This window comes from Stigmatopora nigra, chromosome 11 (genome assembly GCF_051989575.1).
Source record: "Stigmatopora nigra isolate UIUO_SnigA chromosome 11, RoL_Snig_1.1, whole genome shotgun sequence".
Classification (NCBI taxonomy): Eukaryota; Metazoa; Chordata; class Actinopteri; order Syngnathiformes; family Syngnathidae; genus Stigmatopora; species Stigmatopora nigra.
This window is the reverse complement of record NC_135518.1, coordinates 10,463,654-10,487,186: the sequence shown is the minus strand read 5'-3', so window position 1 is coordinate 10,487,186 and position 23,533 is coordinate 10,463,654. Positions and strand designations below refer to the sequence as shown.

Sequence of the window (23,533 nt, the reverse complement as noted above, 5' to 3'; positions counted from 1 at the left end):
AAATCAAATGAGAACACGTAAGAGTCAATACTGCACTCTGAGCTGTAGCATGTGGTTGGAAATTGATCTGCAAAACAAGCTTTGAACACCACCAAATAGCATAACATTATCAGAAGAAGAAAAATACTTTTAAAAAAAGGAACTTCTAAAGTTCTTTTCTGAAATGCATTACAAACCATGGCATCTTGACCACTTGCACAACAAAGATTCATGACATTCCTAATCATTTCACTCCTTAAATTCTGTCATGAGGGAGGCAAAAATGCTTTTTGATTCACGGAAAATTAATTTCACAATTTGTTGATTGCTGTGTTTGTAGCTTGCATTTGAAAATGAGCGTCCAGTGTGTGTGTGTTTGTGTGTGAGTTTGTGCACAATGAGGAAAACTTCCTGACATGATGCCATGCCACAGAACACAGCGGATCTAAGTCTGTGGTTTGATCAACTATAATAGCGTGAGAAGAGGGCGAACAAAAACAGAATCCAGATGTGAGCTTTTTACATTTATGGATGATGGCCTCATCTAGAACTGCACCCCCTTATTTGGGTTTACAAATCTAGTTTAGACTACTATAGTCATGTTGTAATATTTTATAAATAAACACCACTCATGGGTGCTCATGTCTGTCATTGATGACCAATGGGCCTCCAATCCTAGTTGCTAGGAAGTCAGCATTTCACCAGAAAACCGGATGGATGATTAAATACGACATATTTAGGTGTAATATTACAAAATATGTCACTATCAAACTCACAACCAAACTGCCACCAGGGGGAATTGAGCCCAAGTCTGGCAACACAGATGTCAGGCGAGTGAACCACTACAACATTAGGCAGCAATACTTTGTATGTGTAAGGTAAAATAATGTAAGTTATGACATTAAAATGAAATATGATGCATACTTTACCACATTAATTTTAACCATGTCAATGGCAGCCAATGAGTAGCCTGCAAGGGTATTATTTTTGCATGAAAGTGTTAAGAATAAGACTATAACTTTAATATTTCTTATCTATTGCTTGAGGCGCAAAAAATAGAAATTGAGACTGTTTTTGAGACAATATGGGTGGAGTAGGGTTTCAATCTGGCAATGGAGGTTGAGCACATGTGTGCAGGCATGCCTTTTAAGAACATTAAAAACACATGTCAGGAGCTTTGGAAAAATTCTTATGGGCATTGGTGTAATTGCGTATAATTTATACACCGGTATTAGAAACAATCCTACCTATTGATACTCATTGAGGAAGTTGCAGATTGTGAGGTTAGGAAAGTAGAAAAGAAAAGGCATGAATGAACTAAGTTGCAGTAAAAAAACTATTTTTAATTTAACAGGCACTTTCCCGCTTTGCAATTTTCTTTTCTGGACCCTAAAGTAAACCAAATCCAGTAAATCATAAGTACAAAATGAGATCCCTTGAAGGTTGCCAGTATACAACACATTAAAAACTGAAAGGCCATTGTATTTTAGTTGCAAAAATCCGGAAGAAAAGTCCATGTTAAAATAGCTATGCAAATAGCATGAGCGGTTTCAGTGGGAAATGCACTCATGTGAACCGGCCAGGCTTAAAAAAAACTGCAGATAAGATTGCTTAAAATGAATCACGACATGACCTTTCGACAGAGTCCAGTTCCTATGTAACGCTAATGAGGAAAGTCGATAGAAAAAAGGGATCACAGAAAAATGTTAGAGTGAAAATTCATCAATCTGCCAAATTGGACGTCTATCGCTGTCCGTGGTACTTAACCATGATCAGTCAACACCAGCCAACCCAGTTACATCTATCGCTGTCAATGGCAGTGAAAGAGAGTAAACACAAAGAACTGCATAATAAAATGGTGTACTTAAGAGAGTGTAGTTATAGACCTCGCACAAATGTGACATCTTTATAAGTTTATTTTACTAATACACCACCTATTTGGATTTTTTTAATTAATTGACTCATTCACACCGCTACGTAACGCTCCTGTATTCAAATGTGCTGCACATTCTTGAAAAGCTAGGCGTGGACACAGCAAAAAAAAAAGAAAAAACTTGGAAAAAAAGCAGTGTCATAAAAAGAGAGCGACGGCCATCTGGCTGAGGTCAACCTCCCACCGAGGGTGATGATCATAGTACTTTGTGTGTGTGTGCGAGTCCCTCGCAGTGAAAGGTGATGACCACAGCTGTGTGTGTGACCTCCAAACCGCGGGAGGCCTCCCCCGACACACCCCCGCTTAATCCTCTTCCTTCTCCACGTTCCCCTCTCTTCGGCCCTCTGCTTCTATTCTTTGACGTTTCCCTCCCCCAAGCTTTTCTTTGTCAAAATCCTCCAGCAAATACACAATAATTAATAGTAAACATACACAAATCAACTTATCTTGAACGCGAGTCTATCATATGGATAACTATAGTATTGGAAGATCCCCTCCCCCATTTACTTTGCATCTATTAGCACATGACCTCCAAGATTGTGTGTGAAAGAGTGTGTGTGTGTGTGTGTGTGTGTGTGTGTGTGTGTGTGTGTGTGTGTGTGTATATGTGTGTGTGTGCAGGGGGAGGGTAAATAAATAACAAAGAATTATCATGCTGCTATCTTTTGAGTGGAGTCATCATTGAGTCAAGGCAGTGCAATCTTTTAAAATGGATGGGCTTTTTCTAAGTTGCATTTTTCGCATATCTGTTGGCTAGGTCAGCATGCAAAAGGTCAAGAAAACTCTGAAGTACAATTTGCTTAAAACACAGGAGATCAGACATGTCCCAAACTGTGGCCTGAGATTGATTTTTCTATTAGGTAGCTCTTATACTTGTCAGCAAATGTTGGAAAAGAGAAGACATTTGTCCTTAGGTTTTACTTCCTTGAGGTAAGTTAGTTAAGTGGTCGGTGATCTGTTATTTTGACTGAATTGCATTTGCTTGCATGGTTTGTAAATCTCTTTTACCCCTCTTGTGACTACAAAGTCAAAACAAATGTAAGGACAAAACAACCCTTATGGACAGGAAGTGCTAAACAGTTGGTGTCTGACAACCTCACTGTGGAAGCATCAGTCAGGCGACCAACCCCCACTGCATAAACACACACACACACACACACACACACACACACACACACACACACTCACACAAGTGCACGCACAAACATGTGACGAGTGTCAAAAGTTTTAGATTCCTTGCTGTGGACTAATGATCTTTAACGCTCTACAGTTCACACACAAATGTTGACTGCATTGAGAGTTTAGTGGAAAACAACCATATTTTCCCTTTTTGTTGTTGGTTTTGTGCAATCCCCGGGATCAAATCTTGTTGATTTTGAAGCACTTTTGTCTTTTTGTGAAATTCCTGGTCAATCCCTTGTTAATCTCACTTTACCCTTCATATTTGTGAATTTTTTGGGTCACTTTGTTTTCATTTTAGGGTATTTCCTCATCCCTTGTTCATTAATTTTTGTTAAAAAATATTTGAAGGTTTTTTTGTAGTTGCTCTAATGCAGTTTTTATTAAAATAGAAAATCAATGAGTGAATTTACCATAAATTAATGGGGCCATTGGAAATGGATGGGCGATGATTTTGTCAAATTTGGGTAGCCAAAAACAGGATGCAACCAGTTTAGTTTTTAGACCCAAAAAACACTGCAAAACATAGTCCTTTCAACATCCAACTGCATACTGCAAACTCATCCTAACATCCCAGTGAACTAACACATGGATCAACCCCAACCTTCTTGTATAAGATTTACTCTCAGGCATGCAAGACTCCTTCAGTCCCAAATGACCAATCCATATGCTACATGAGTCTCTCTCAAGCAGACCCCCGCTCAAGACCATCTTTTCCTTTGCGAGGCCCTCCCAATTACCATCATTCCGCACGTCACTCCTCACTGGGTTATTCAGATCCTGCGCAGAATGAGGATTGCAATTCACAGGGGGATCAGCTGAGGCAGTTCACGCATCTGATTACATCCCCTGAATGCTTCCACTTTAAATCTACTGTTGTGGACTCCCAAAATTTTTTTTTGGTAGAATTCCGAGTTGAGGTGATTCTGCAGAGAGAGCACTTTTAGTTTTTTCCGATGGGTTTATTGCAACCATGACCCAGTTCTTAATAAGCACTGAGAAATAATGGATAGAAGCGGATGATAGACAGATCAGAAAGAGAAGGGTACTAGTACAGTATTAGTTATTCTTTTTTTGCAGGCTAATGAGCTTCTCGCTGCCGAACACACACTCTCCTGGCCCAAATAAATACTTCTTTCAGGACTCTGCATGTGTTTGTGCGTGTGAGAGAAAAAGGGGGGGTTGAGGAGTCCAGTACTGTGGGCTCTCTGTGTTGCACTGACAGACATTAACCAGCTGCCTGCATTCCTCACTCGCATTCTCTCTCCTGATTTCTTCCTTGTTCCGTTAGCCCTGCCCTTGTTCAGGAGACTGTAAGAGTCTAGCATTGGCTAAAAAAGTGTTGTGGTTTTATGCCAAGGTAAAAATCGTGTTAACTCATTTGCTTCATTGGCTGCCATTGATGAGGCCAGACGTCTAATTCATTTTGGAATGAAAGCCGTCATTGGCTGCCAGGATTTCACAGTCAAAATGGATTGGTCGTCTAGCACTATCAATTGCAGCTAATGAGTTTAATGGGATTTATTTATTCATTTTTCGTACTGTGTCACAACGGTCGTGGGGGGTGCTGGAGCATGTCGGAGACAACTTTGGGCAGCAGGCAAGATACACCTTGAATCAATCAGTTTAGTACTATTAAATCAAAGTATAAAATCAAGTTTAGACTGTTGTTAGGGGCCAGAAACTGCTTTTTAAAAAATATACATTTAATTACATTACCATGTATTTATTAAAAAAATATATAAAGCCAGAATTAAATAGATAACAAGTGTTTCTAACATTTATTTAACCTGAAAATTGTTTTTTAATCAATTATAAATAGAAAAATAGTTCCTCAGCATTTTTTATTTGACTAAATAATTAGTTAATTGACTATTGGGTAATAACCTGTTGAGTTAATGTTTTTTCCCTACCTCCACATTTTATGATTTCCTTTTTCCTTAGCCCCTTTGGTCCATTTTATAAATCATAAGTGGCGCTTGATCTCTTAAGTCTGCCCCCTTGCCAGTCACATCTCAACATGTTTCATAATGACCCGCTGGTGCTTCCGAAAAGATAAAATAACACCATATTGATCCCTCACGAAAGATTTTACAAGCATAAACAAGCCCAGGTCATCGTTTGCATTTCACTAGCTACCATATGACATGACCTACAAGACTATCATGCCTGAAATAGCACACATCCCCCACAACCTGCTATCATGTCAAAGCAAGAAGGTAAGCAGACCAGTTTTCCTGAATGCTGATAAGCCACGTGTACAGCATAAGGATGCGCATTACTTGTAATATTTCCATGAACACACCACCATAAAACCTCATTACGTAATTGCTTAGAGCAAAAACAATGTTGCCATGTATCTTAGTGAAAATAATTGTGTTTATAAATTGCAAAAATTGCACAGTTGTATTTCTATGACATGTAAAACCCTCATTAAATGGCAGTTTTTCAGTAAGTGAAGGCCTAACATATAGAGCAACCATGTTATTAATGTGAATATAATTCTAGGCAGTGAAAGAGTTAAACACAATTTAATGTTTTAGGTTTTTGCAACACGAGAGAAGGATAGAAAGACTACGTAGGAAAAATCCCAATCCAAAAACTGTGCGGCAGACCTAATAACCACTAACCACTAGGCTTCCCCGTAGTTGTTCAAATAAAGCATAAATTTGACTAAGCCGGATCCTGACTTCTGCACACAGGATTTATTTGCCTTCTAATCACATGATACACACATATCGCTATGGGTGAAAGAGACAGATTAGACGGTCAAGGTAAATCCTCTCAAGCATGTTGGTTAAAGTAATACAGCCAGCCCACATGCCCGAGAGCTGTCCGCAAATTGGATAACCTCCTTAGCAAAATTAGAAACCTTATGTTTGTTCACATCGGGCCATGAATGCTACAAAACTAGATCACTGCTTTAAAACTGGAAATTCAAATACAAGACTGGTTATCCAATATATATATAAATGTGCTAACATTAGATATATTGCATTCATCCTTATTTTATTCCGGCATGCGTCCAAACACCAGCAGGTTGTCTGGAAACCTGTTGGCCTACCACCATCTGCCCGGCAACTGCAGGCACCACAGACAAACAGCGGTAGTAGTCACACAAGTTGGAGTGTATTTAGTTGAACTGGCAAGGTTACACTCCTGGTTTGTTAACACTATATAGGTAGTGGTTGTTCTGCTTCATTCATTCAAAAATATCCGGACAGCAATTTACACTACATTATTTTATTAAATTAATCAAAATTAAAATTGACCATAGCCCAGATAGTCATTATGTATTGGCATAATGTCTTTCCAATTTGATTGGTGAGGTATATTGTTATATTGTCAGGCACTAGTTTTGTATAGATAATAGTAAGGGTCATAATATTGTCTCTAATTAAAGAGAAGGCAGAGTCTGCAAAATGTATTCTTTTTTTTCTTTTTCTAAAGCACGCCAGGAGTGTTTTCACAGTCATGACAACCTGTTTTTAATTTGCATGTGCTTAAGTTATTTATTGTTCTATGACTAATAAGCAAACAATCGAATACTTTTTAACTATGCACTTACACTAATCCTCAAAGAAAAACTGGACTGACTTTGACTTCTAAATTCAATGGCATGTATTGTAGTAGACTCGGGTTGTACAGTTATCCCTCGAATATCAAATAAAAATTACAAAGAAGCAAATTCACAATAAGTGAAGTCGCGATAAAAAATAAACCATTCTCTTATGTCCCTAGCAGCAGATTATCTATATATAAAAAAAGTACTAGTTGCCATGACATGAACAAGCATATTAACATTTCATGAGTTTAAACGTGAGTGCAAATGATTTCCAAAGGGCTCAATAAATTACATTAAATAGACTAGCTTATCAGGAAAATGAAAGCAAGTCCAACATCCTGCCATTATTGATGTCATTCCATTCATTGGTTCATTGAGTTGAAGCCCTGCGGAAGTCTCTCAGGGGAAATCGCCATGCTCTAACAATTCGAATCAATAGCTTAAGTGGCCGATGTCTTTAATTATTACTCAGCTCTGTTTAAAGACATTTGATTCGAGTTATGACAACAAATGATCTGCATGTCAACATAATCCCTCACACGCATTGATGTAGTTCATCAGTGAAGCAGAAAAAACAGCTTGTGTCTGCTACTGTTAGGATATTTTATTTATTTCTCTCTTATTATCAATGCAATCTGTTTTGCTTTTAATATGATGCCCATTGGTCAACATGATTTGGAAGAATAAGAAAGGCACATTTTGAAAAGTTCTAAAATAATTTGATTTGTTTTTATTAACCAGCTTTTTATCATAATTAATAGTTTTTTTAACATTACTGGTATCTGTCGAAAACATTTGCCTATTCTTTTTTTTTTGTGAAAGAGTGGGCGTTTTCCGTCCACTGTTGAACAGAGAGTGGGTTGCGTAAGGACATTTCAGTGGAAAGACCTAAAAAAAAATCACGGTGGACTTTTTTACTTTGGTTGTGCGTATCTCGGACAGACAGACTCCTTTTACTAACCCTTTTTTTCCCTCCTCGTCAACAACTATGGAGACAGGAAAATCGACCGCAGGCTGCGCGCTTTTGCTGTTGCTGTTGCTGTTTGGCCTTTCTTTCTCACAACCCAACCGCGAAAGGGAGGGAGACCTCAAGAACGCGGTTTGCCAGCCCATCTCCATCCCACTGTGTGCTGACATCCAGTACAACATGACCCTAATGCCGAACTTGCTGGGCCACGGCACTCAAGAAAACGCGGCGACGGCAATTCGCCTCTTCGAACCCCTGTTGGAGGCCCAGTGCTCCACGGATCTTAAGTTCTTCCTGTGCTCTGTCTACGCTCCCGTGTGCACGATTCTTGAGGAAATCGTCCCCCCTTGCCGGCCCCTGTGCGAGAGTGCATACTCCGGGTGCGAAGCCAATATAACCGCGGGAGGCTTCCAGTGGCCGGAGAGGATCCGTTGCGAGAACTTCCCGGTGGCCGGATTGTGCGTTAAGAATGCCTAATTCATTAAGGACTGCTATATTCTTGAATATTTCACATTATTCCCCTTCCCATTTCGTTATACACAGCTGTGTATGATGACAATAGAGGCTTTTGGTTTGATTTATCAACCTTATTGTCAAAAAACAAGTAATACAGCATTGGTATCAATACATTTAAATACAGCAGTATTATAGAACACTGTAGTATTGTATTTTGACATGTTAACATGTGATGAACATTTAAACTGCTCAAAAATAATAAAAATCTGCTTTCAAAATCTCATCAATCTAAGATGTCTTTTTCTGTGTCTGTATTCTCACCCTTTGCTACTGTAACAACAACATTTCTCGAATACGGGATTAATAAAGTTATCCAATCCAAATATCAGTCACAAAAACATATCAATTGTTTAAAGAGCTGTACGCGCAAAAATATTTCTGTTTGTCAACTGCCAAAAATGGGAAAGTGGCCTTTTTATGCTCCAAAATGCAGTTCTCATTATGGAAATGAAGGACAAATCAACTATTTTGATCTAATCTATCTTTAAAAAAAACTATTAGATTTACTTTGGTGTCTCTCTGAGATATTCTTTGCTTTTGGTGATGTGATGGTTCTATTATTAGAGATACTAAATTTACTCATTGTTATCTTGTGACACAAGAGGTGCAATGATCACTTCAACATGATCTCTATAATAATTCTATTTGCTATAATAGCAGGGATCTGAGTGACCTGATTAAAACCACCTTGATCTTCAGTAATTACATTTTTTGTAGAATGTAACAAAAACAAAACATTACCCCTTTTGCATTTGTGTATACTAAGTGTGAGAATTACAACACATTGTATGTGGTTAGCTAGAAGCAATGTCGTAAAATGAGTTGGAGATGATGTGAAAGTGTTTTAGGATCATCATTTAGGGTGTAATTAAGATTTAAATTTAGGGTGTTCCTCTTGTTTTAAGTGTAGATTATATCATAGTTATGGTTGCCTTGTGGGGCTTGCTTAAAATGTATAGTCAGTCGTCAGGGGGTGTGAGAAAATTCTCTTAAAGTTATTTGTTGACTTCCATTTCGGGTGCGACAAATTACAGGTTTTTTTGTACTTTCTGACTGATACAAAAGCTAATTCATTTATGGTAGTCTGATTAAGTGTTGATAAGATAATAAGGGGGTCCTTTGGAATAAGATTGCCTATAATAAACTATTAACAAAAGCAATTATTTTTTCTTTACGACTATTTGTGCCTTCTTCGTGGAAGTTTCGTGAATTAAAAGGTTTGAGAATACAATTGAACAATGAAAATAAGTCCTCCGCTTTCTCGTTTAACCTCTAAAGAATTCTCCATTACGTATTGGTTTTGACTAGCGATTGCATTTGCGGCTCTTCTTTCCAAATCGACCTTTTGGCCCATTTCTATACAAGTTGACTTGTTGTTTGGAGGCACATTGACAGCGGGGGAACTCCAGTGACTTTTTCTTTTTTGGGGTTTCAGCGCCACCCCAACTGGATCTCCCTCTCTTTCCTCCCCCTCCTGCTCTCCGACCTCCTCTCTTCTTCCTTTCCTGCCCCCTCCCCACACTACGCCGACCTACCCCCACATCCTTTCATCCACCCAAGCAAGAAACCAAATGCGGCGAGGCCACCGAGAACCGCCTCCACCACTACCCCTCACTTTGTGGCCTGTGTGCGCGCCAATCGATTGTGTTGTAAATTCGACCTAGTGTTGGTGCTTGTTCCCACATTGGTTATTGCTGGAGGTGTTGCAGTGGCCTGTTGGGATAATGGCTGCTTGCTTAGAAGTTTAGACATTTGAAACACTCCACCACATTTGCCTGAGGCCTGAAAATTTGATTGGAGACATACCCTATACTGTGTAGACAGGCAGATAGATAGACACACTTGGCCAGATTGCTAGAGAGATAGATCTATCTAACTTATCTAACGAGATAGCAAGTTGGTTGGAGTTCAAAATAAACTTTATCCTCTAATGTCTGTCACTTTGTTGTGAAATTGGCAGGAGACTTGATTGTGATTATTTCGGTGAAATCTCTAGTGTAATTTAATTACTGTAGCATATTTGCTTCCAACGGGGAGTAAATGGCCAATCAGAGACGAGTCCGGTAGGAAAACAAGCGTCGCGATAGGCTGAGACGCCGCAGTCGGTTTCCAGGTACCCGACGGCTTGCCGAAGAGGGGGAGGGTGGTGTAGTGAATGGAGGGGCGCCTTGAAACCGAGCGCAGTGACGAGAACGAGTGAGCGAGCCTGCGGACTCCCAACTGCCTGGAGAAGCCGACACTCGGACGAGTCGAGCCACAAAAGATGCTCATTTAGATCGTTTTTCTCGGTTGTTTTTTTATTTTTATTTTCCGGCAAACCCACGACTGAACGTCGAAAGGCATCAGGAGAGCTTTACCCTGCGTCGCGTTGCTTTTTGGGGTAAGATCGGAACGTGTTTTTGCCCCCAGCCCCCCTCGCACCGGAGAAGTGAGACTGGGCTTCCTTGGAGTCACTTACAAAGACCATCAAGAAGTCATGACACGACGTCGGATTTGTTTGGACAAAATCGTTTGAAATCGACCGTGGGTGGACGCGATCGAACCACACGGACTACCAGCGACGCACGGGGACGTTAAATGTAGATCAGCGACGCTTTTTTTCGGACCCTTTTCGAGTCGCCCTACTTGGATCAAAGTTTTTCCCCTTCCTTCCCTCCCCCCTCTCCTCTCCTTTCCTTTGCTTTCCTCCTCCTCAACTATGGCGGCGGCCAGGTCCACCACCACTGGCTCTGCGCTCGTGCGGATCATGTGGCTGCTGTGCGGGTTGTCCTTCTCACCCGTGTCTTCTCAACACTACAACAGTGAGAGCGGAATTTCCGTCCCGGAGCACGGCTTTTGCCAAGCGATCTCCATTCCCCTTTGCACCGACATCGCCTATAACCAGACCATCATGCCGAACCTCCTGGGCCACACCAACCAAGAAGACGCGGGGCTGGAGGTGCACCAGTTTTACCCTCTGGTGAAGGTCCAGTGCTCGGCTGACCTCAAATTCTTCCTATGTTCCATGTACGCTCCTGTGTGCACGGTTCTAGAGCAGGCCATCCCCCCTTGCCGGTCCCTATGCGAGCGAGCTCGCCAGGGCTGTGAGGCCCTCATGAACAAATTTGGCTTCCAGTGGCCCGAGAGGCTTCGTTGCGAGGCCTTCCCAGTCCACGGGGCAGGCGAGATCTGCGTAGGTCAGAACACATCAGAACCCAGTGGCCCGGGCTCCTCGTCTAGCCCCTATGCGCCCGAGTTGGTGACCCTACCACCCAGTCTGGACCGCCCCAGGCCGCCACCACACCACCCGTTCCCAGAATTCTCCTGCCCGCTCCAGTTGGACGTTCCATCCTACCTGGGCTACAAATTTATGGGCGTCAAAGACTGCGGGGCACCCTGCGAACCCACCAAGCCCACTGGGATCATGTACTTCCGGGAGGACGAGGTGAAATTCGGGCGACTATGGGTGGGCATTTGGTCCATCCTGTGTTGTGTAAGCACCCTGTTCACGGTGCTCACCTACTTGGTGGACATGCGGCGCTTCCGCTACCCCGAACGACCAATCATCTTCTTGTCGGGGTGTTACTTCATGGTGGCGGTGGCCTACGCTGCCGGGTTCTTCCTGGAGGATAAAGTGGTCTGTGTGGATAAATTCAAGGAGGACGGCTATAGGACGGTGGCCCAAGGGACCAAGAAAGAGGGCTGCACTATACTCTTCATGGTGCTGTACTTCTTCGGGATGGCCAGCTCCATCTGGTGGGTCATCCTATCCCTCACGTGGTTCCTGTCTGCCGGTATGAAATGGGGCCACGAAGCCATCGAGGCCAACTCGCAGTACTTCCACTTGGCCGCCTGGGCTGTTCCGGCCATTAAAACCATCACCATCCTAGCCATGGGCCAGGTGGATGGCGACGTCCTGACCGGCGTGTGCTTCGTGGGCATCTTCAACGTGGACGCCTTGAGGGGCTTTGTGCTGGCACCACTCTTCGTCTACTTGTTCATCGGAACTTCCTTCCTTCTGGCCGGCTTCGTCTCGCTTTTCCGGATTCGCACAATCATGAAGCACGACGGCACCAAGACAGAGAAACTGGAGAAGCTGATGGTCCGCATTGGCGTCTTCAGCGTTCTCTACACAGTCCCCGCCACCATCGTTATCGCTTGCTACTTCTACGAACAGGCCTTCCGTGAGCATTGGGAACGCACCTGGCACATGCAAACGTGCAAGCGCTTCGCCGTGCCCTGCCCGCTTCACAACTTTGCCCCCATGACGCCCGATTTCACCGTCTTCATGATCAAGTACCTGATGACCATGATTGTGGGGATCACTTCGGGCTTCTGGGTCTGGTCGGGCAAAACCCTGCAGTCGTGGAGGAGGTTCTACAAGCGCCTTAGCAACGGCAACCACGGGGAGACCACCGTGTGAAGCGGCATGGGTACAAAACTACCATGGTGGAGAAATGAGGTCGGATAGCTTTCATTTTTGATACATTTTTGGACAGGGGCAGATATTTCATCCAACCTATATTCAATATTAAATGGAAGAGTCTGCCTTTTTCTTTGATATCATCCCCATTTTTTTGGTGTGTATTTTCGACACGTCATCTCCCTATCACCAACTTTTTTAGCTACCATTGACGCACTTAGACGTCCGATCTAATGGATCTGACATCTGTTGGCATCAATGGCAGTTAATGAGTTAACACCGGACTTGAAGTTACCCCCATTTGGTTATTCATTACATCTTCATTGAGTTGAATGTACGTCATGAACCGAATATGACTGACCAAGTGTCTGCGGACTGTGAATCCGTTTTTTTGTTAAAGGCTCACTCGGGACATTTTAAGTTACTCTACTCATATACCGAAATGCTTTAAATTGTGCGTTGGTTTAAACAAGAAAGGAGAAAGAAAAAAAAAAGCAGCTCGACGCACAATTCTCAGAGAAACTATGGATTTGTTTTTCTTTTTCTACAACTTTTTTTTCCCCGCATTGAATGTTCACTCCGAAGGTGAATGAAGTTACTGTTTGTGTCAATTTGCACAAATGTTTAATTTTTTGTGTGTGTTAAAACATGACTGTTACATTACAAAAAGACCCGTCCGACTAAATTGTTCTACGTTGGGTCTGTTACTGCCATTGTATGTTGGCGTGTTTTTCACCACTGTTGAGCTATTGTACTATCTACATTCTAAACCTTGAAGTTTTTTCTCTCCCGTTTCATGACGATCTCATCGGTACCACAAAATGGGTTGAGTTTCCTGTTTAAAAGGCAGAGACCACACACACACATACAAACATCTATGTGTGTGGTCCCCACATTGGCGGACCCCATTCGAAAGACTGTAGTAATCCGTTTCTTCTTCGGAGTGGAAAAGGTGCTCGAGGATTTTTTGAATGTTTATTCTCGCTTTGATATTGACAATTGTTCACTTAAGCCTGCAATTCTTCTTTTTTTTAATTACATTTAGATGTGTTTAAATGAATCCATGTAGGGTTGAAGAGGCGGGTTTTTCTTTTTTTAGTTGTTGAAGTTATTCTACATCCAGACTGAAGGTGCATGTGCTTTATGTTCCGCTAGTGTGTGCCATACAGAAGCCATGTTTTCTGTCCTTGCGTGCCTGATCCGAAATGTCAGAAAAAGCACAGCTGAGCTTAACAAAAAAAAAAAAAAAATCACACAAAAAGGTCACTAAGGTTCGAGTTGTTGGAGACATACCTCGCTGTGTTTAGCAGCCGTGGCAGTTGTCCCGAGTACTTGCGTGGACGTGTGCTTCTATTTGCATGACCTCGAAATGTTTACCAGTTCATAATGTTGTACTAACGGACATGAACCAAGTGTCTTAAGAAATAACTCCACCCATATGCGTTTTTACAGTCATGTAATCGGGAGTAGTTTTTGAAAAAAAATTGTATATGAAAACTACACTACACTTTCAAGTGAAAGGACATTCTTGCACATTGCATTAAAATGATTCAATCGACCTAATACCAGCCTTTTGGAGCACAACTTCCAATAATAGGTCTGTTCAAGAGCAACAATCTTATGTGTGCATCGTTTTTTTGCCATGGTGCACATTTTTCTACGTGTAAATAACGCAAAGATAGAGTTTAAGATGGAAGGAGGAGGAGGAATCATATCCTTCCCCCCACATTGCAAAAACTATATTCTCAATACACTAGACTACAAACCATCCTAGAATACATTACTGTACATATTTTTTTATAGGCTCATAGCGGTTCATGTTAAAGACATCCCCATTTGAATGTGTAAGGAGTAAGCAGTATGAATGACACAAACTTGCCCCTTTTTTTGTATCATTTCAGATTTATGCATGTCCGGTATGTGTGCGCGCACATTAGAACATTATGCAAATTAGTAAATTTACACACCCAACTTCTTATATTTATGGGGATGCTCATCTGTCTCTTTTTCTTTTCCTACATGTTTTTAAAGCCTGTTGTTTCTGTACAGTCTGAATTAAAGTGATAAGATTTGTAATGTTTTGTCTGGCCTTTTTGCTTTTGTGCAGCAATTTGATACTTTATCGACTCTTAGTACTTATTGGATTGCGTCAAAGTTTTTTTGTCAATACGATGTGCATTCTCGGGAAAAATAGTCCTGTCAGGATGACCACATGACCTATTAGACATCAGCAGTCACACAAAAGCTACATTGTGAACTATTTTAACAGAATGGCGCCAAATGGTGGACAATGTCTATCTTTCAATGCTACCACTGACAAATATTCTTTTAAATGATGGTTTACTAAAATGCTTTAATTTGATACTGGTCTATAAAATTGACAGAATCAATTAATCCTTTCCTAGTAACACTAGCATCTTTGTTCATCTGTAACATCAGTTTTCTAACTCAAATACTACATATAAATCATATAGAAAGTATACACTTTTTTCTAATGGGAGTTGCAAGTTTAAGCATGATGCTAGGCAAACTTTAAAAACTATATTTATATATTTTTGCTTGGATCTAATATATATAGGCTGTTTTTAAAAAAAATATATAATTTAGATTTCTTTTTTTATTAAAACTGGTGTGTTTACTTTTTTCTTAAATTCATTTTTCTCTTTGTGAGAAATATAAGAGGATATTTGCAATTAACTACTTCACCGCACCCTGAACATAATGTATAGACTGAAAAAAAATTATATTACTCTGTGGTGAGTATATAAATAGTGAGTTTTCAAAGGATTGCAAGTGTAATTATGAGTAACAACTATTTCTGGAAATTTGTCCTCAGGGTGAAAAAAACTGAATGTTAAGTACTAAAAATATGCATTGCCATAAGGAACATTTCCATAAAAAGAGTTGATTTAAAAGGACATTTATCTATCTTGACTATATATAATTTTGTGTGCTTCTGTGGGACAGCTACATCATCTTGCCATGTCACTTCAGATTGCTTTACGATAGCGTCCTCTTAAGGCTAATTAAAGAATAACACTTATTGCATATAAAAGCTATTATTTTACTGTTGCTACAAAACGTATCATTTAAATGTCTAGAAGTAAAAAACAAACACCAAAGTGCATGTCATCACAATGTTCATAATGTGCAATACTACTGTATTTTAAAGGATTAAAGCCCAACCAAAAAGTATTTTAAGCTTCCAACACACCTGTTAGGATGAATACAATGTATTTTTTTAAGTGTGAAAGCACAATCAATACGTATTTACAGCCCTGCCTTTGGGCTCAATTAATTGCTGAAAAATCTCCCGATTGCATGATTAAAAACGCATTTAAGCCAGTGAATTGCTCGACTCCATACCTCGTTGGCGTGCACGAAAAGCGTTCCAAAAGGAAAAGTTATTGCGCATGACCTCAATTAAATCCGTCACGTCGACAATAGGCCTAACTACGCCCATATTGTCCCGTTACGGGGAATCATAATCATTTATAAGAGCCGTTAACGGCAGAGGTTGACAGGTATGCAAAAGTGCCATTTAAAAAGCAGAAAATCTGTGTGTATCATTTATGTGAAGACTTGATGGTCGTTTTATGTAGCAGACTTAAGGATATTAGACAATTTGGGACTACAACTGCATATATATAAAATGAAGAATGATACATAAAATATGCATTCATCTATGAAGTTATATATGATCTGAAAGCTGCACAATGTAAAAGAAAAAGCATCTGCACAGCCAACTGGTTTCTCTTATGTATACATTGTTTAAGTACTTCTGCTATAAAGTCGAGGGGGGAAAAAAAACAAGTTACATGTCATTTTTTTCTTACAAGGCTCATCTTAAATAACAAAAACACAACTATTCTAGTCCTGATTTTAATTCTGGCTGACTTGACTTCCCTATCTTGTAATTGCAAGTTTCCACCAATGACTATTGGCTTACAACAATTTTCATTTTCACCATAGAGAGATTTAGAGAGACACATTTTTTTCAGACAATGGAAAGGGAAAGCATATTTTCTGGGCATCCACACTGACACGCATGTACATCTAGTATATGATAAATATTGCAGTTTTCCTGCAAAGGTTTTGTCCTAATGCCATTAAAAGATACTGTTCTGTCTTTGTTCAAAGTATCTGGATATACTTGACACTTGCAGAAACATGCTCCTGAATTTTCATGAGCAAGAAGTTGAAAGGCAAGATGGTGAAATTCTGTGAAACCTCAGGTAAAACCTGCACAAAATCCTCTCAGTGGTTTTCTCCTTCCTATTCCAGGAATCTACATCAGTACAAGCAATTGAAAGAGAAAGAAGAAAGTCCTGTACTAGAATGAAATCCCCCTTTTATGCCATAGAAATCTTTTGCACGCCTGTCGTATCTGCGGAAGGTTGAGACCATACATAAACGGTGTGATTGCAGGCTGAAAAACGAGCAGATAGATGGAAAAAAAGAATCGGACATTATCGGGAAAATCACCTGCATCGACGCGGGTTTCCAAAATCTTAAAAAAGACTCCCACAAACAAGTTGGACACGGAAATAACCTGAGGTGTGCAGGTCATGATGGCCTTCTTCTTATTCTCTTTTGATGTCTTAAAACAAACAATCAGAATTTGTATGTAGGACACCAAAATGAGTCCAAAAGGGACAGCGGTGGTTAAAACGGCATAAAAATCAGCTCTGGCGTTATTTATAGACACTGAACACACAAGTTTAGCCACTAAGTAATAGTCACAAAAGAGTTGGTGTACAACATTGCCACACAGTTTCAAATTGACAACAAAGACAAAAGCCAACAGAAAAACAGTATACGAGTAGACCCAAATAAAGAGTACGATGACAGCCACTCTTGCCGTGTTCATGATGAGGTTGTATTGTAAAGGCTTGCAGATGGCCACATAGCGATCGTAAGCCATGGCTGCCAAACTGCAAAACTCCACGGAGGCAGAAGAGTAGATCCAAAACATTTGGAGAAAACACCAAGAAACTGGCACGTCGTGAGAGTGGGAAAACATTTGAGAGAGCATGAGGGGATACAGAGATGTGCTGCCATTGATCTCATTCACCATCAAGTTACAAAGTAACATGTACATTGGCTCGTGTAGTTTCCTGTTTACGAAGATGATCGCAATGATGAACGAGTTAGTCACACATATAGTTGTGTACCAAACCAGCAATATGGAGAAATACAAATAATTTAATTTCCCCATGTTACAGTACGCGCTCAAAACGATGGAAGCAATATAACTAGAATTCTCCATTGTTTCAATATGAATGCAACAAATAGTTAAAGACATAAAAATTAAGAAACATTCAACTATAAGAAACACCAAACTGCTGTAAAGGGTAGAATGAATTCCATGGTTCTAAAACCTCGCTTCAAATACGTCCATGGACGACAACATCAATCAAAAATTAGAGTCGTGGCATGCGCCTAGATGTTGGTGGTCGCTTCAGCACCCCTCCCTTCCATCAACCCGATAAGAGTGAAAGCTCAATTTATATGTGAGGTTCAGGAGGGCGGGACTCAGCAAAGTAGGACTAGCCTAATATGAACCAATCTAATATTATCACATTTATTTCAATTGCACTTATTGGGCCCTCATTTTCCTCATTGGCTGGAATCCAAAGCACTAGACGTCCAATCCATTTTGACTAGGCCAAATTGCTGTCAATTCCAGACACCAATAAAACAACTTTTGTTGAAAAATGCTGATTATTTTAGTCGTGAATAGACAGAATAATATATACAGGATTCCTATTAGCACACAACTGTAAATTTCAACCAAGATAGCAAACATAACGTCATCTTATTCACAGCATCCAATCGATTATAAGTAACACATTCTCATCTAGTGTTATATACCCAAATCATTTTTCAACACACAAATTCACACTCTTTGACTATATTTGCAATGCAATGCCATAATTAGATGATGTTCTACCTTTGCATGAAATCTACAGATTAAATGAATATTTGCAGTAACATTATCAGGTAGCGAATTCGAAAAGTGACGAGCAAACAGTGAAATTCCATGCAATCACTGAGCTACTACACAACACTCCGAACATGTATTTTCCTAAAAAAAAGGCCTGAGCAAAATACTATCCCAGTTAAGAAACAGCAGTACAAAGACTAAACCTGAAAGAGCAGTTTAACTTAAAACAGCAGACCACATAACCATCAGCTAATTAGACGCAAAGCTTGACTAAACAAAGATGCCGAGATGATCCATTGTGTGATGGATAAAAATTGAGCAGATGGATTACTCTTTTATCAACACCAGGTGCCAGAAAAGTGCAATCTCAGATTTCCCAGGCAGTGTTGAGCATGCCTCAGTGGATTCAAACTACCTGGATGAAGAATAAACACATGCATCATATGTCTTGATTTAGGGTTTAGACTACCTTCATGTAAGACCCCCCCTTTCCCTTTTTTTGCTTGACTTCTTCATCACTGCCAACATCAAAGCCATAGTTTTGAAATACTTCCAAGACTGCAAATGAGTTACATGCTTCAAAAGAGCTACACTGGCCGGGCACAACACAAGACGGGGATTGTGATTGGCTGGTCTTTGTGGAAACAATTGACCTGGAGGAGGTCAGGCTGGTGAAGGAGTTGTGGGACTCAACTCCCCACCCAGAAATCGCTAACTGAAATTGAATAGGGTTCACAAAGAGGAAGCTCTGTAAACAGACTTGCCAAAATGCTCAACACATTTGCTCTGGTTTTACGTCAGAGAATATGAAATCATCCGAGAAGTGATGTTGCTCCAAATCCATCAGGTTTGAACGTTTTTGCTTGGCTATTCCAAGTTCAACTGCGTCAACAGATGTTTTTCCACAAGCCTACTACAGTCTGGCTAGGGTGTTTTGTTTTCAGACTCGTTTTGGCAAAGCTGTGCCTTCGATTGTATGTTTTGGCCCTTTCCAAGCATTTGGCAAGGCACTGAAATGAAGATTTACAGTATGGTACACGGAGAGCAATGGAATCTTTACTGTTGCGTCAATAATGTTTTGAATGGATGATTTAAGCACGACCCCTTGAGATCATGAGTTCTAGCTTAAAGAGACATGACTGATGTGCATGTCTCAAGGTTGCATAGAGCGAGACAGAATTTCGGCTGTTTGCAAAGGAATTTAACACTTGTCCTACTAAATCACATTGGTCAAACGTAAGGACGGAGGTCAGATCTGGCTCATTTAGCGTAGGCCGTGAAAGATGAAAGAAGGCAGAATAACAATGTTTCAAATCATCAAACAAATGTAAATATCACCCAAAGATAACCCGATTGAGTATGAAATAGTTTTCAAAACAATAATTTTCTTTAATAAGGGGGGGGGGGGGGACTATCCAAAGCTATCCTTCCTTCTTTTAATAAAGGAGTTAAATTCCGCTAAATCTAATAACTTGGACCTCAGCAACAACTTAAATCTAGAGTGATAGTGATTTCTCCATAAGGTTATTTTCAGTCACTCTTCCTTGATGAATTGCTTCTCATTGGCAAGTTTTTCCCAGCATGCCACATTTTAATCAAATTCAAGCCTGGACATTTGGACTATTGAGAAAATGCAGTGTAGATAATCCACATTCAAAACCTGAGGAAAGAGTATCAAAATCCCCCTAAAGTTGTGCAACTAAATAATATAGTGAAAGACACTACACAATATTCTTTAAATTACACATTTAACTAATACAAATGAAACTAATGAAAGACACACAGACCATAACATGACCATTTGAGATAAACATGTTTTTCCCAGTATTGATAAGCAAGATGATTAGCTGATGTAATTCCCATTTGTTATGATGTTTTGACGCTACATACACAAAGTAAACATGATGATTAAACCACAGGGTCATGCGTCCACTATCCCCATGACATCAATCTACTGTCAGTGGTAGCTCTGGGACCACACGTCCCCAAGTGGATCCAGCAGACAAACAGGTGTCCACAGTAACTCTTTACATCACTGGGATGACAAAGAAGGCCAGGAAAAAAGGAGAGTGCACACCAATCTGATTAAGAAAGTTCTTGAATCTTCCAAATGGACCCGAAATAAACTGACAAAATAGTTAAAAAGTGGCTTAACCCTTGCCAGCCCATGCCAGTCAAATGGGTTAGACGCCTCACGCTGTCAATGGCATTGAAATATGGGCAAATGCAACCTGTACGCACCATTTAAATTAATTGGAGTCTAAAATGAGTTAAATCGGATGAAAAATCATAACTTGGTGAATTGAAATAACCCTTTATGAGGCACTCATTTATCTTATTGGCTGCCATTTATACAGCATACAATATTCATAACTGATTTATAAACCTAGTTCCGTCAATGCCACCCAAAGATCTAAATATTATAAAAAAATGTATAAAGAATAAAATAAAAAGAGGCAAAATGCTGGTCGTAATGTCTTGTTGTGGACAGCAATTTTGAGTAACTTTTTTGATAAAATGATGTACAAAATTGAGCTTGCTTGAAAGCATGGATAAGCAGTAAAATATTGGTAGAATTTGAAATCATGCATATTTTATTACTGACACTGGTCAAAAATGTCTTTGTATAGTCTTGATAAACACGAGATGAGCCTCACATGACAAGACATTACGGACCAAAATAGTGATAAGTGACAGAATCGACTTAAAAGGAAGCACATTTTTGGCTCAGTGAGCCGCAAATAACTTGTTATTTTTCCTTTTTCTAATAAAATAAGAATAGATCTAATCCCCTAGTGATCAAGCGCTATCTGCGGATTGGCTCATTCCACTGCTCAGCAAAGGATAAAAGGAATGGCCCTATTTGACAAGTGGGGACATCTTCATCCTCCACATCCCATCAACCAAGTAAAGAGGCAGAGAAGATGAAGAACCCAAGCCGGGGTTGAAGTGAGAAATGAACAAACTATGACTAACGCAACTGCATTAACCTTCTTTCAATTAACAGGATTGAGTGACATGACCCAGAAGCTCCGAGCATTCCTGTTCGCCGTCACCTTGTTGTGTTACGGGGCCATTTTACTGGTCAACGGTCTTCTTATTGTTACCATCTTATGTGACAAAAAACTCCACGAACCCATGTACTTGTTTTTGTGTAACCTGTGCTTTAATGGCCTGTACGGAACAGTGGCATTTTTCCCTAAATTCCTTTACGATCTATTGTCCAGGAGTCATGTTATTTCTTATTTTGGCTGTCTATTGCAGGTGTTTGTCATCTATTCTTACGCCGAGGCGGAAATCGCCATTTTAGCGGTAATGGCTTACGATCGCTACGTAGCCATATGCCGACCGCTGGAGTATCACGGCGTCATGACCAAATGTCGTGTAATGTTGTTGATGGCTTTCTCTAGACTCTTACCTATGCTCTGCCAAGGAATCGTGGTCATTATGAGCTCCAAACTACAACTGTGCGACTACTTTATCGAAAAAGTCTACTGCGATAACTGGTCTCTACTTCAACTGTCCTGCAATCAAATTACAATTAACAGCATCGTGGGATTCATTGTTATTTTATTTTATTTTGGACATGACCTTTTCATTATGTACTCTTATGTGTACCTGGTTAAAATAGCGTTTAGGTCCAAAGAGGGGAAAAGGAAGTTCACACAAACGTGTGTGCCACATCTGCTGTGTTTGCTCAACATTACAGTGGCGTTGCTCTTTGACCTCATGTACGCTCGCTATGGCACCAGCGTCATGCCCAGGCCTCTGAGGAATTTCATGGCCGTCCAGATTCTCGCCATTCCACCGTTACTCAACCCCATTATCTATGGCTATAAACTCTCCAGGGTCCGCAACAATATAATAAGATATTTTAAAAGGAAAAAATCCCTTCAACGATAAGGATGTGAATTAACACTTAAGAGTGCTGTTTTTTTTAAATTAGACAGAGAAAAAGACAAACCTTTTGTTGGCTTTTAAGTCTCTTTCAACCCATTTTCATTTGCATGTACAAATGTATCATATATCAAAAGAAGGTAAGCAATTAATTTGCTGTTCTTTTCTCATTTGGAAAATAAAAATGTCAAAAATTAATTGCTTTTGGTGTTCACTGTCTCTAGATGGTTGGCTCGGCGACAACGTGGTTAGCACATCCGCCTCACAGTTGTGAGATCAAGAGTTCAATCTCGGCCTCAGGCCTTCCTGTATACAGTTTACTACATATATTATCCCAAGCCTGTGTGGGATGTGACATAAATAATATACAATCTATTAATGGGCCTCTAAAGATAGCTGCAGTTTACTTTACTCACATTTACACAAATTATACTCACATTAAAATAGTATTGAAATATCCTGCAGTTAAAAGCACATTTCAAGGAGTAGAGTATGAAACAATTGAAAGCTTGTTTTCTTAAATATCTACAATTCACAATGAGTGTGTGCATTTACATTCAAATCCTTATCTGCTCTAGCACCCCCAAAATATGCCTGTGCCCTAACTCACAGCTGCATTTACAACAATAATGTAGATTTCTCCAATAAAGTCTACATAAAATAATGGATTTCTACTATTAAATAGCCCAAGCCAAAGTCAAAATGTGCTAAGTTTTATACAACTGAGAAAGGGAAAAGTATTTTGGGGAAAATATTTAAGTAAATTTTTTGGGAATATTATTTATGTATTTATTTATGGATATGTGAATTTAAAATGGATATTTCCCAACCCAATGTCGGAATAAACCAAAATATATATATATTGTTGCAAATAGTATAGGTACTTCAAAAACAAACCCAAAGAAATCTACACAGGTGTACAGAAGTCAAGTATTCGTGCTTTATCACTTCCTGCTACCCCCCCTGAAGCCCCTAGAGTACAAATGGGGTGGCATTAAAAGATGTGTGCACTCTTGATGAGTGGGTGAATGTGTGCAGACAAACAGCATGATGACACAACTTTGTAAGTATGCGTATTTGACATTTAGTGTGTTGGGATTGCATTCATGGATTTCATTTTGTTCTTTTACTTTTAGAATAACACCTCT

General features: G+C 40.0%; 5 protein-coding genes across 5 annotated transcripts in view; 3 read left to right on the top strand and 2 right to left on the bottom strand.

Moving 5' to 3' along the window:
- Nucleotides 1-23,533, bottom strand: part of LOC144204314 (alsin-like) — a 40,784-nt gene that overhangs the window by 16,882 nt on the left and 369 nt on the right. The gene's annotated exons all lie outside the window — the stretch shown is intronic.
- On the top strand, nucleotides 7,527-8,362 carry LOC144204099 (frizzled-2-like). The gene has a single exon (XM_077727873.1). The coding sequence runs from the start codon at nucleotides 7,645-7,647 to the stop codon at nucleotides 8,098-8,100; it is 456 nt and encodes a 151-aa protein (XP_077583999.1). The 5' UTR covers nucleotides 7,527-7,644; the 3' UTR covers nucleotides 8,101-8,362.
- On the top strand, nucleotides 10,306-14,617 carry LOC144204098 (frizzled-7-A-like). Its single transcript, XM_077727872.1, has one exon. The coding sequence runs from the start codon at nucleotides 10,838-10,840 to the stop codon at nucleotides 12,539-12,541; it is 1,704 nt and encodes a 567-aa protein (XP_077583998.1). The 5' UTR covers nucleotides 10,306-10,837; the 3' UTR covers nucleotides 12,542-14,617.
- LOC144204551 (olfactory receptor 2A12-like) lies at nucleotides 16,773-17,810 on the bottom strand. Its single transcript, XM_077728601.1, has one exon. The coding sequence runs from the start codon at nucleotides 17,808-17,810 to the stop codon at nucleotides 16,875-16,877; it is 936 nt and encodes a 311-aa protein (XP_077584727.1). The 3' UTR covers nucleotides 16,773-16,874.
- On the top strand, nucleotides 21,375-22,391 carry LOC144204550 (olfactory receptor-like protein COR2). Its single transcript, XM_077728600.1, has one exon. It carries the CDS (start codon nucleotides 21,456-21,458, stop codon nucleotides 22,389-22,391), a length of 936 nt encoding a protein of 311 aa, XP_077584726.1. The 5' UTR covers nucleotides 21,375-21,455.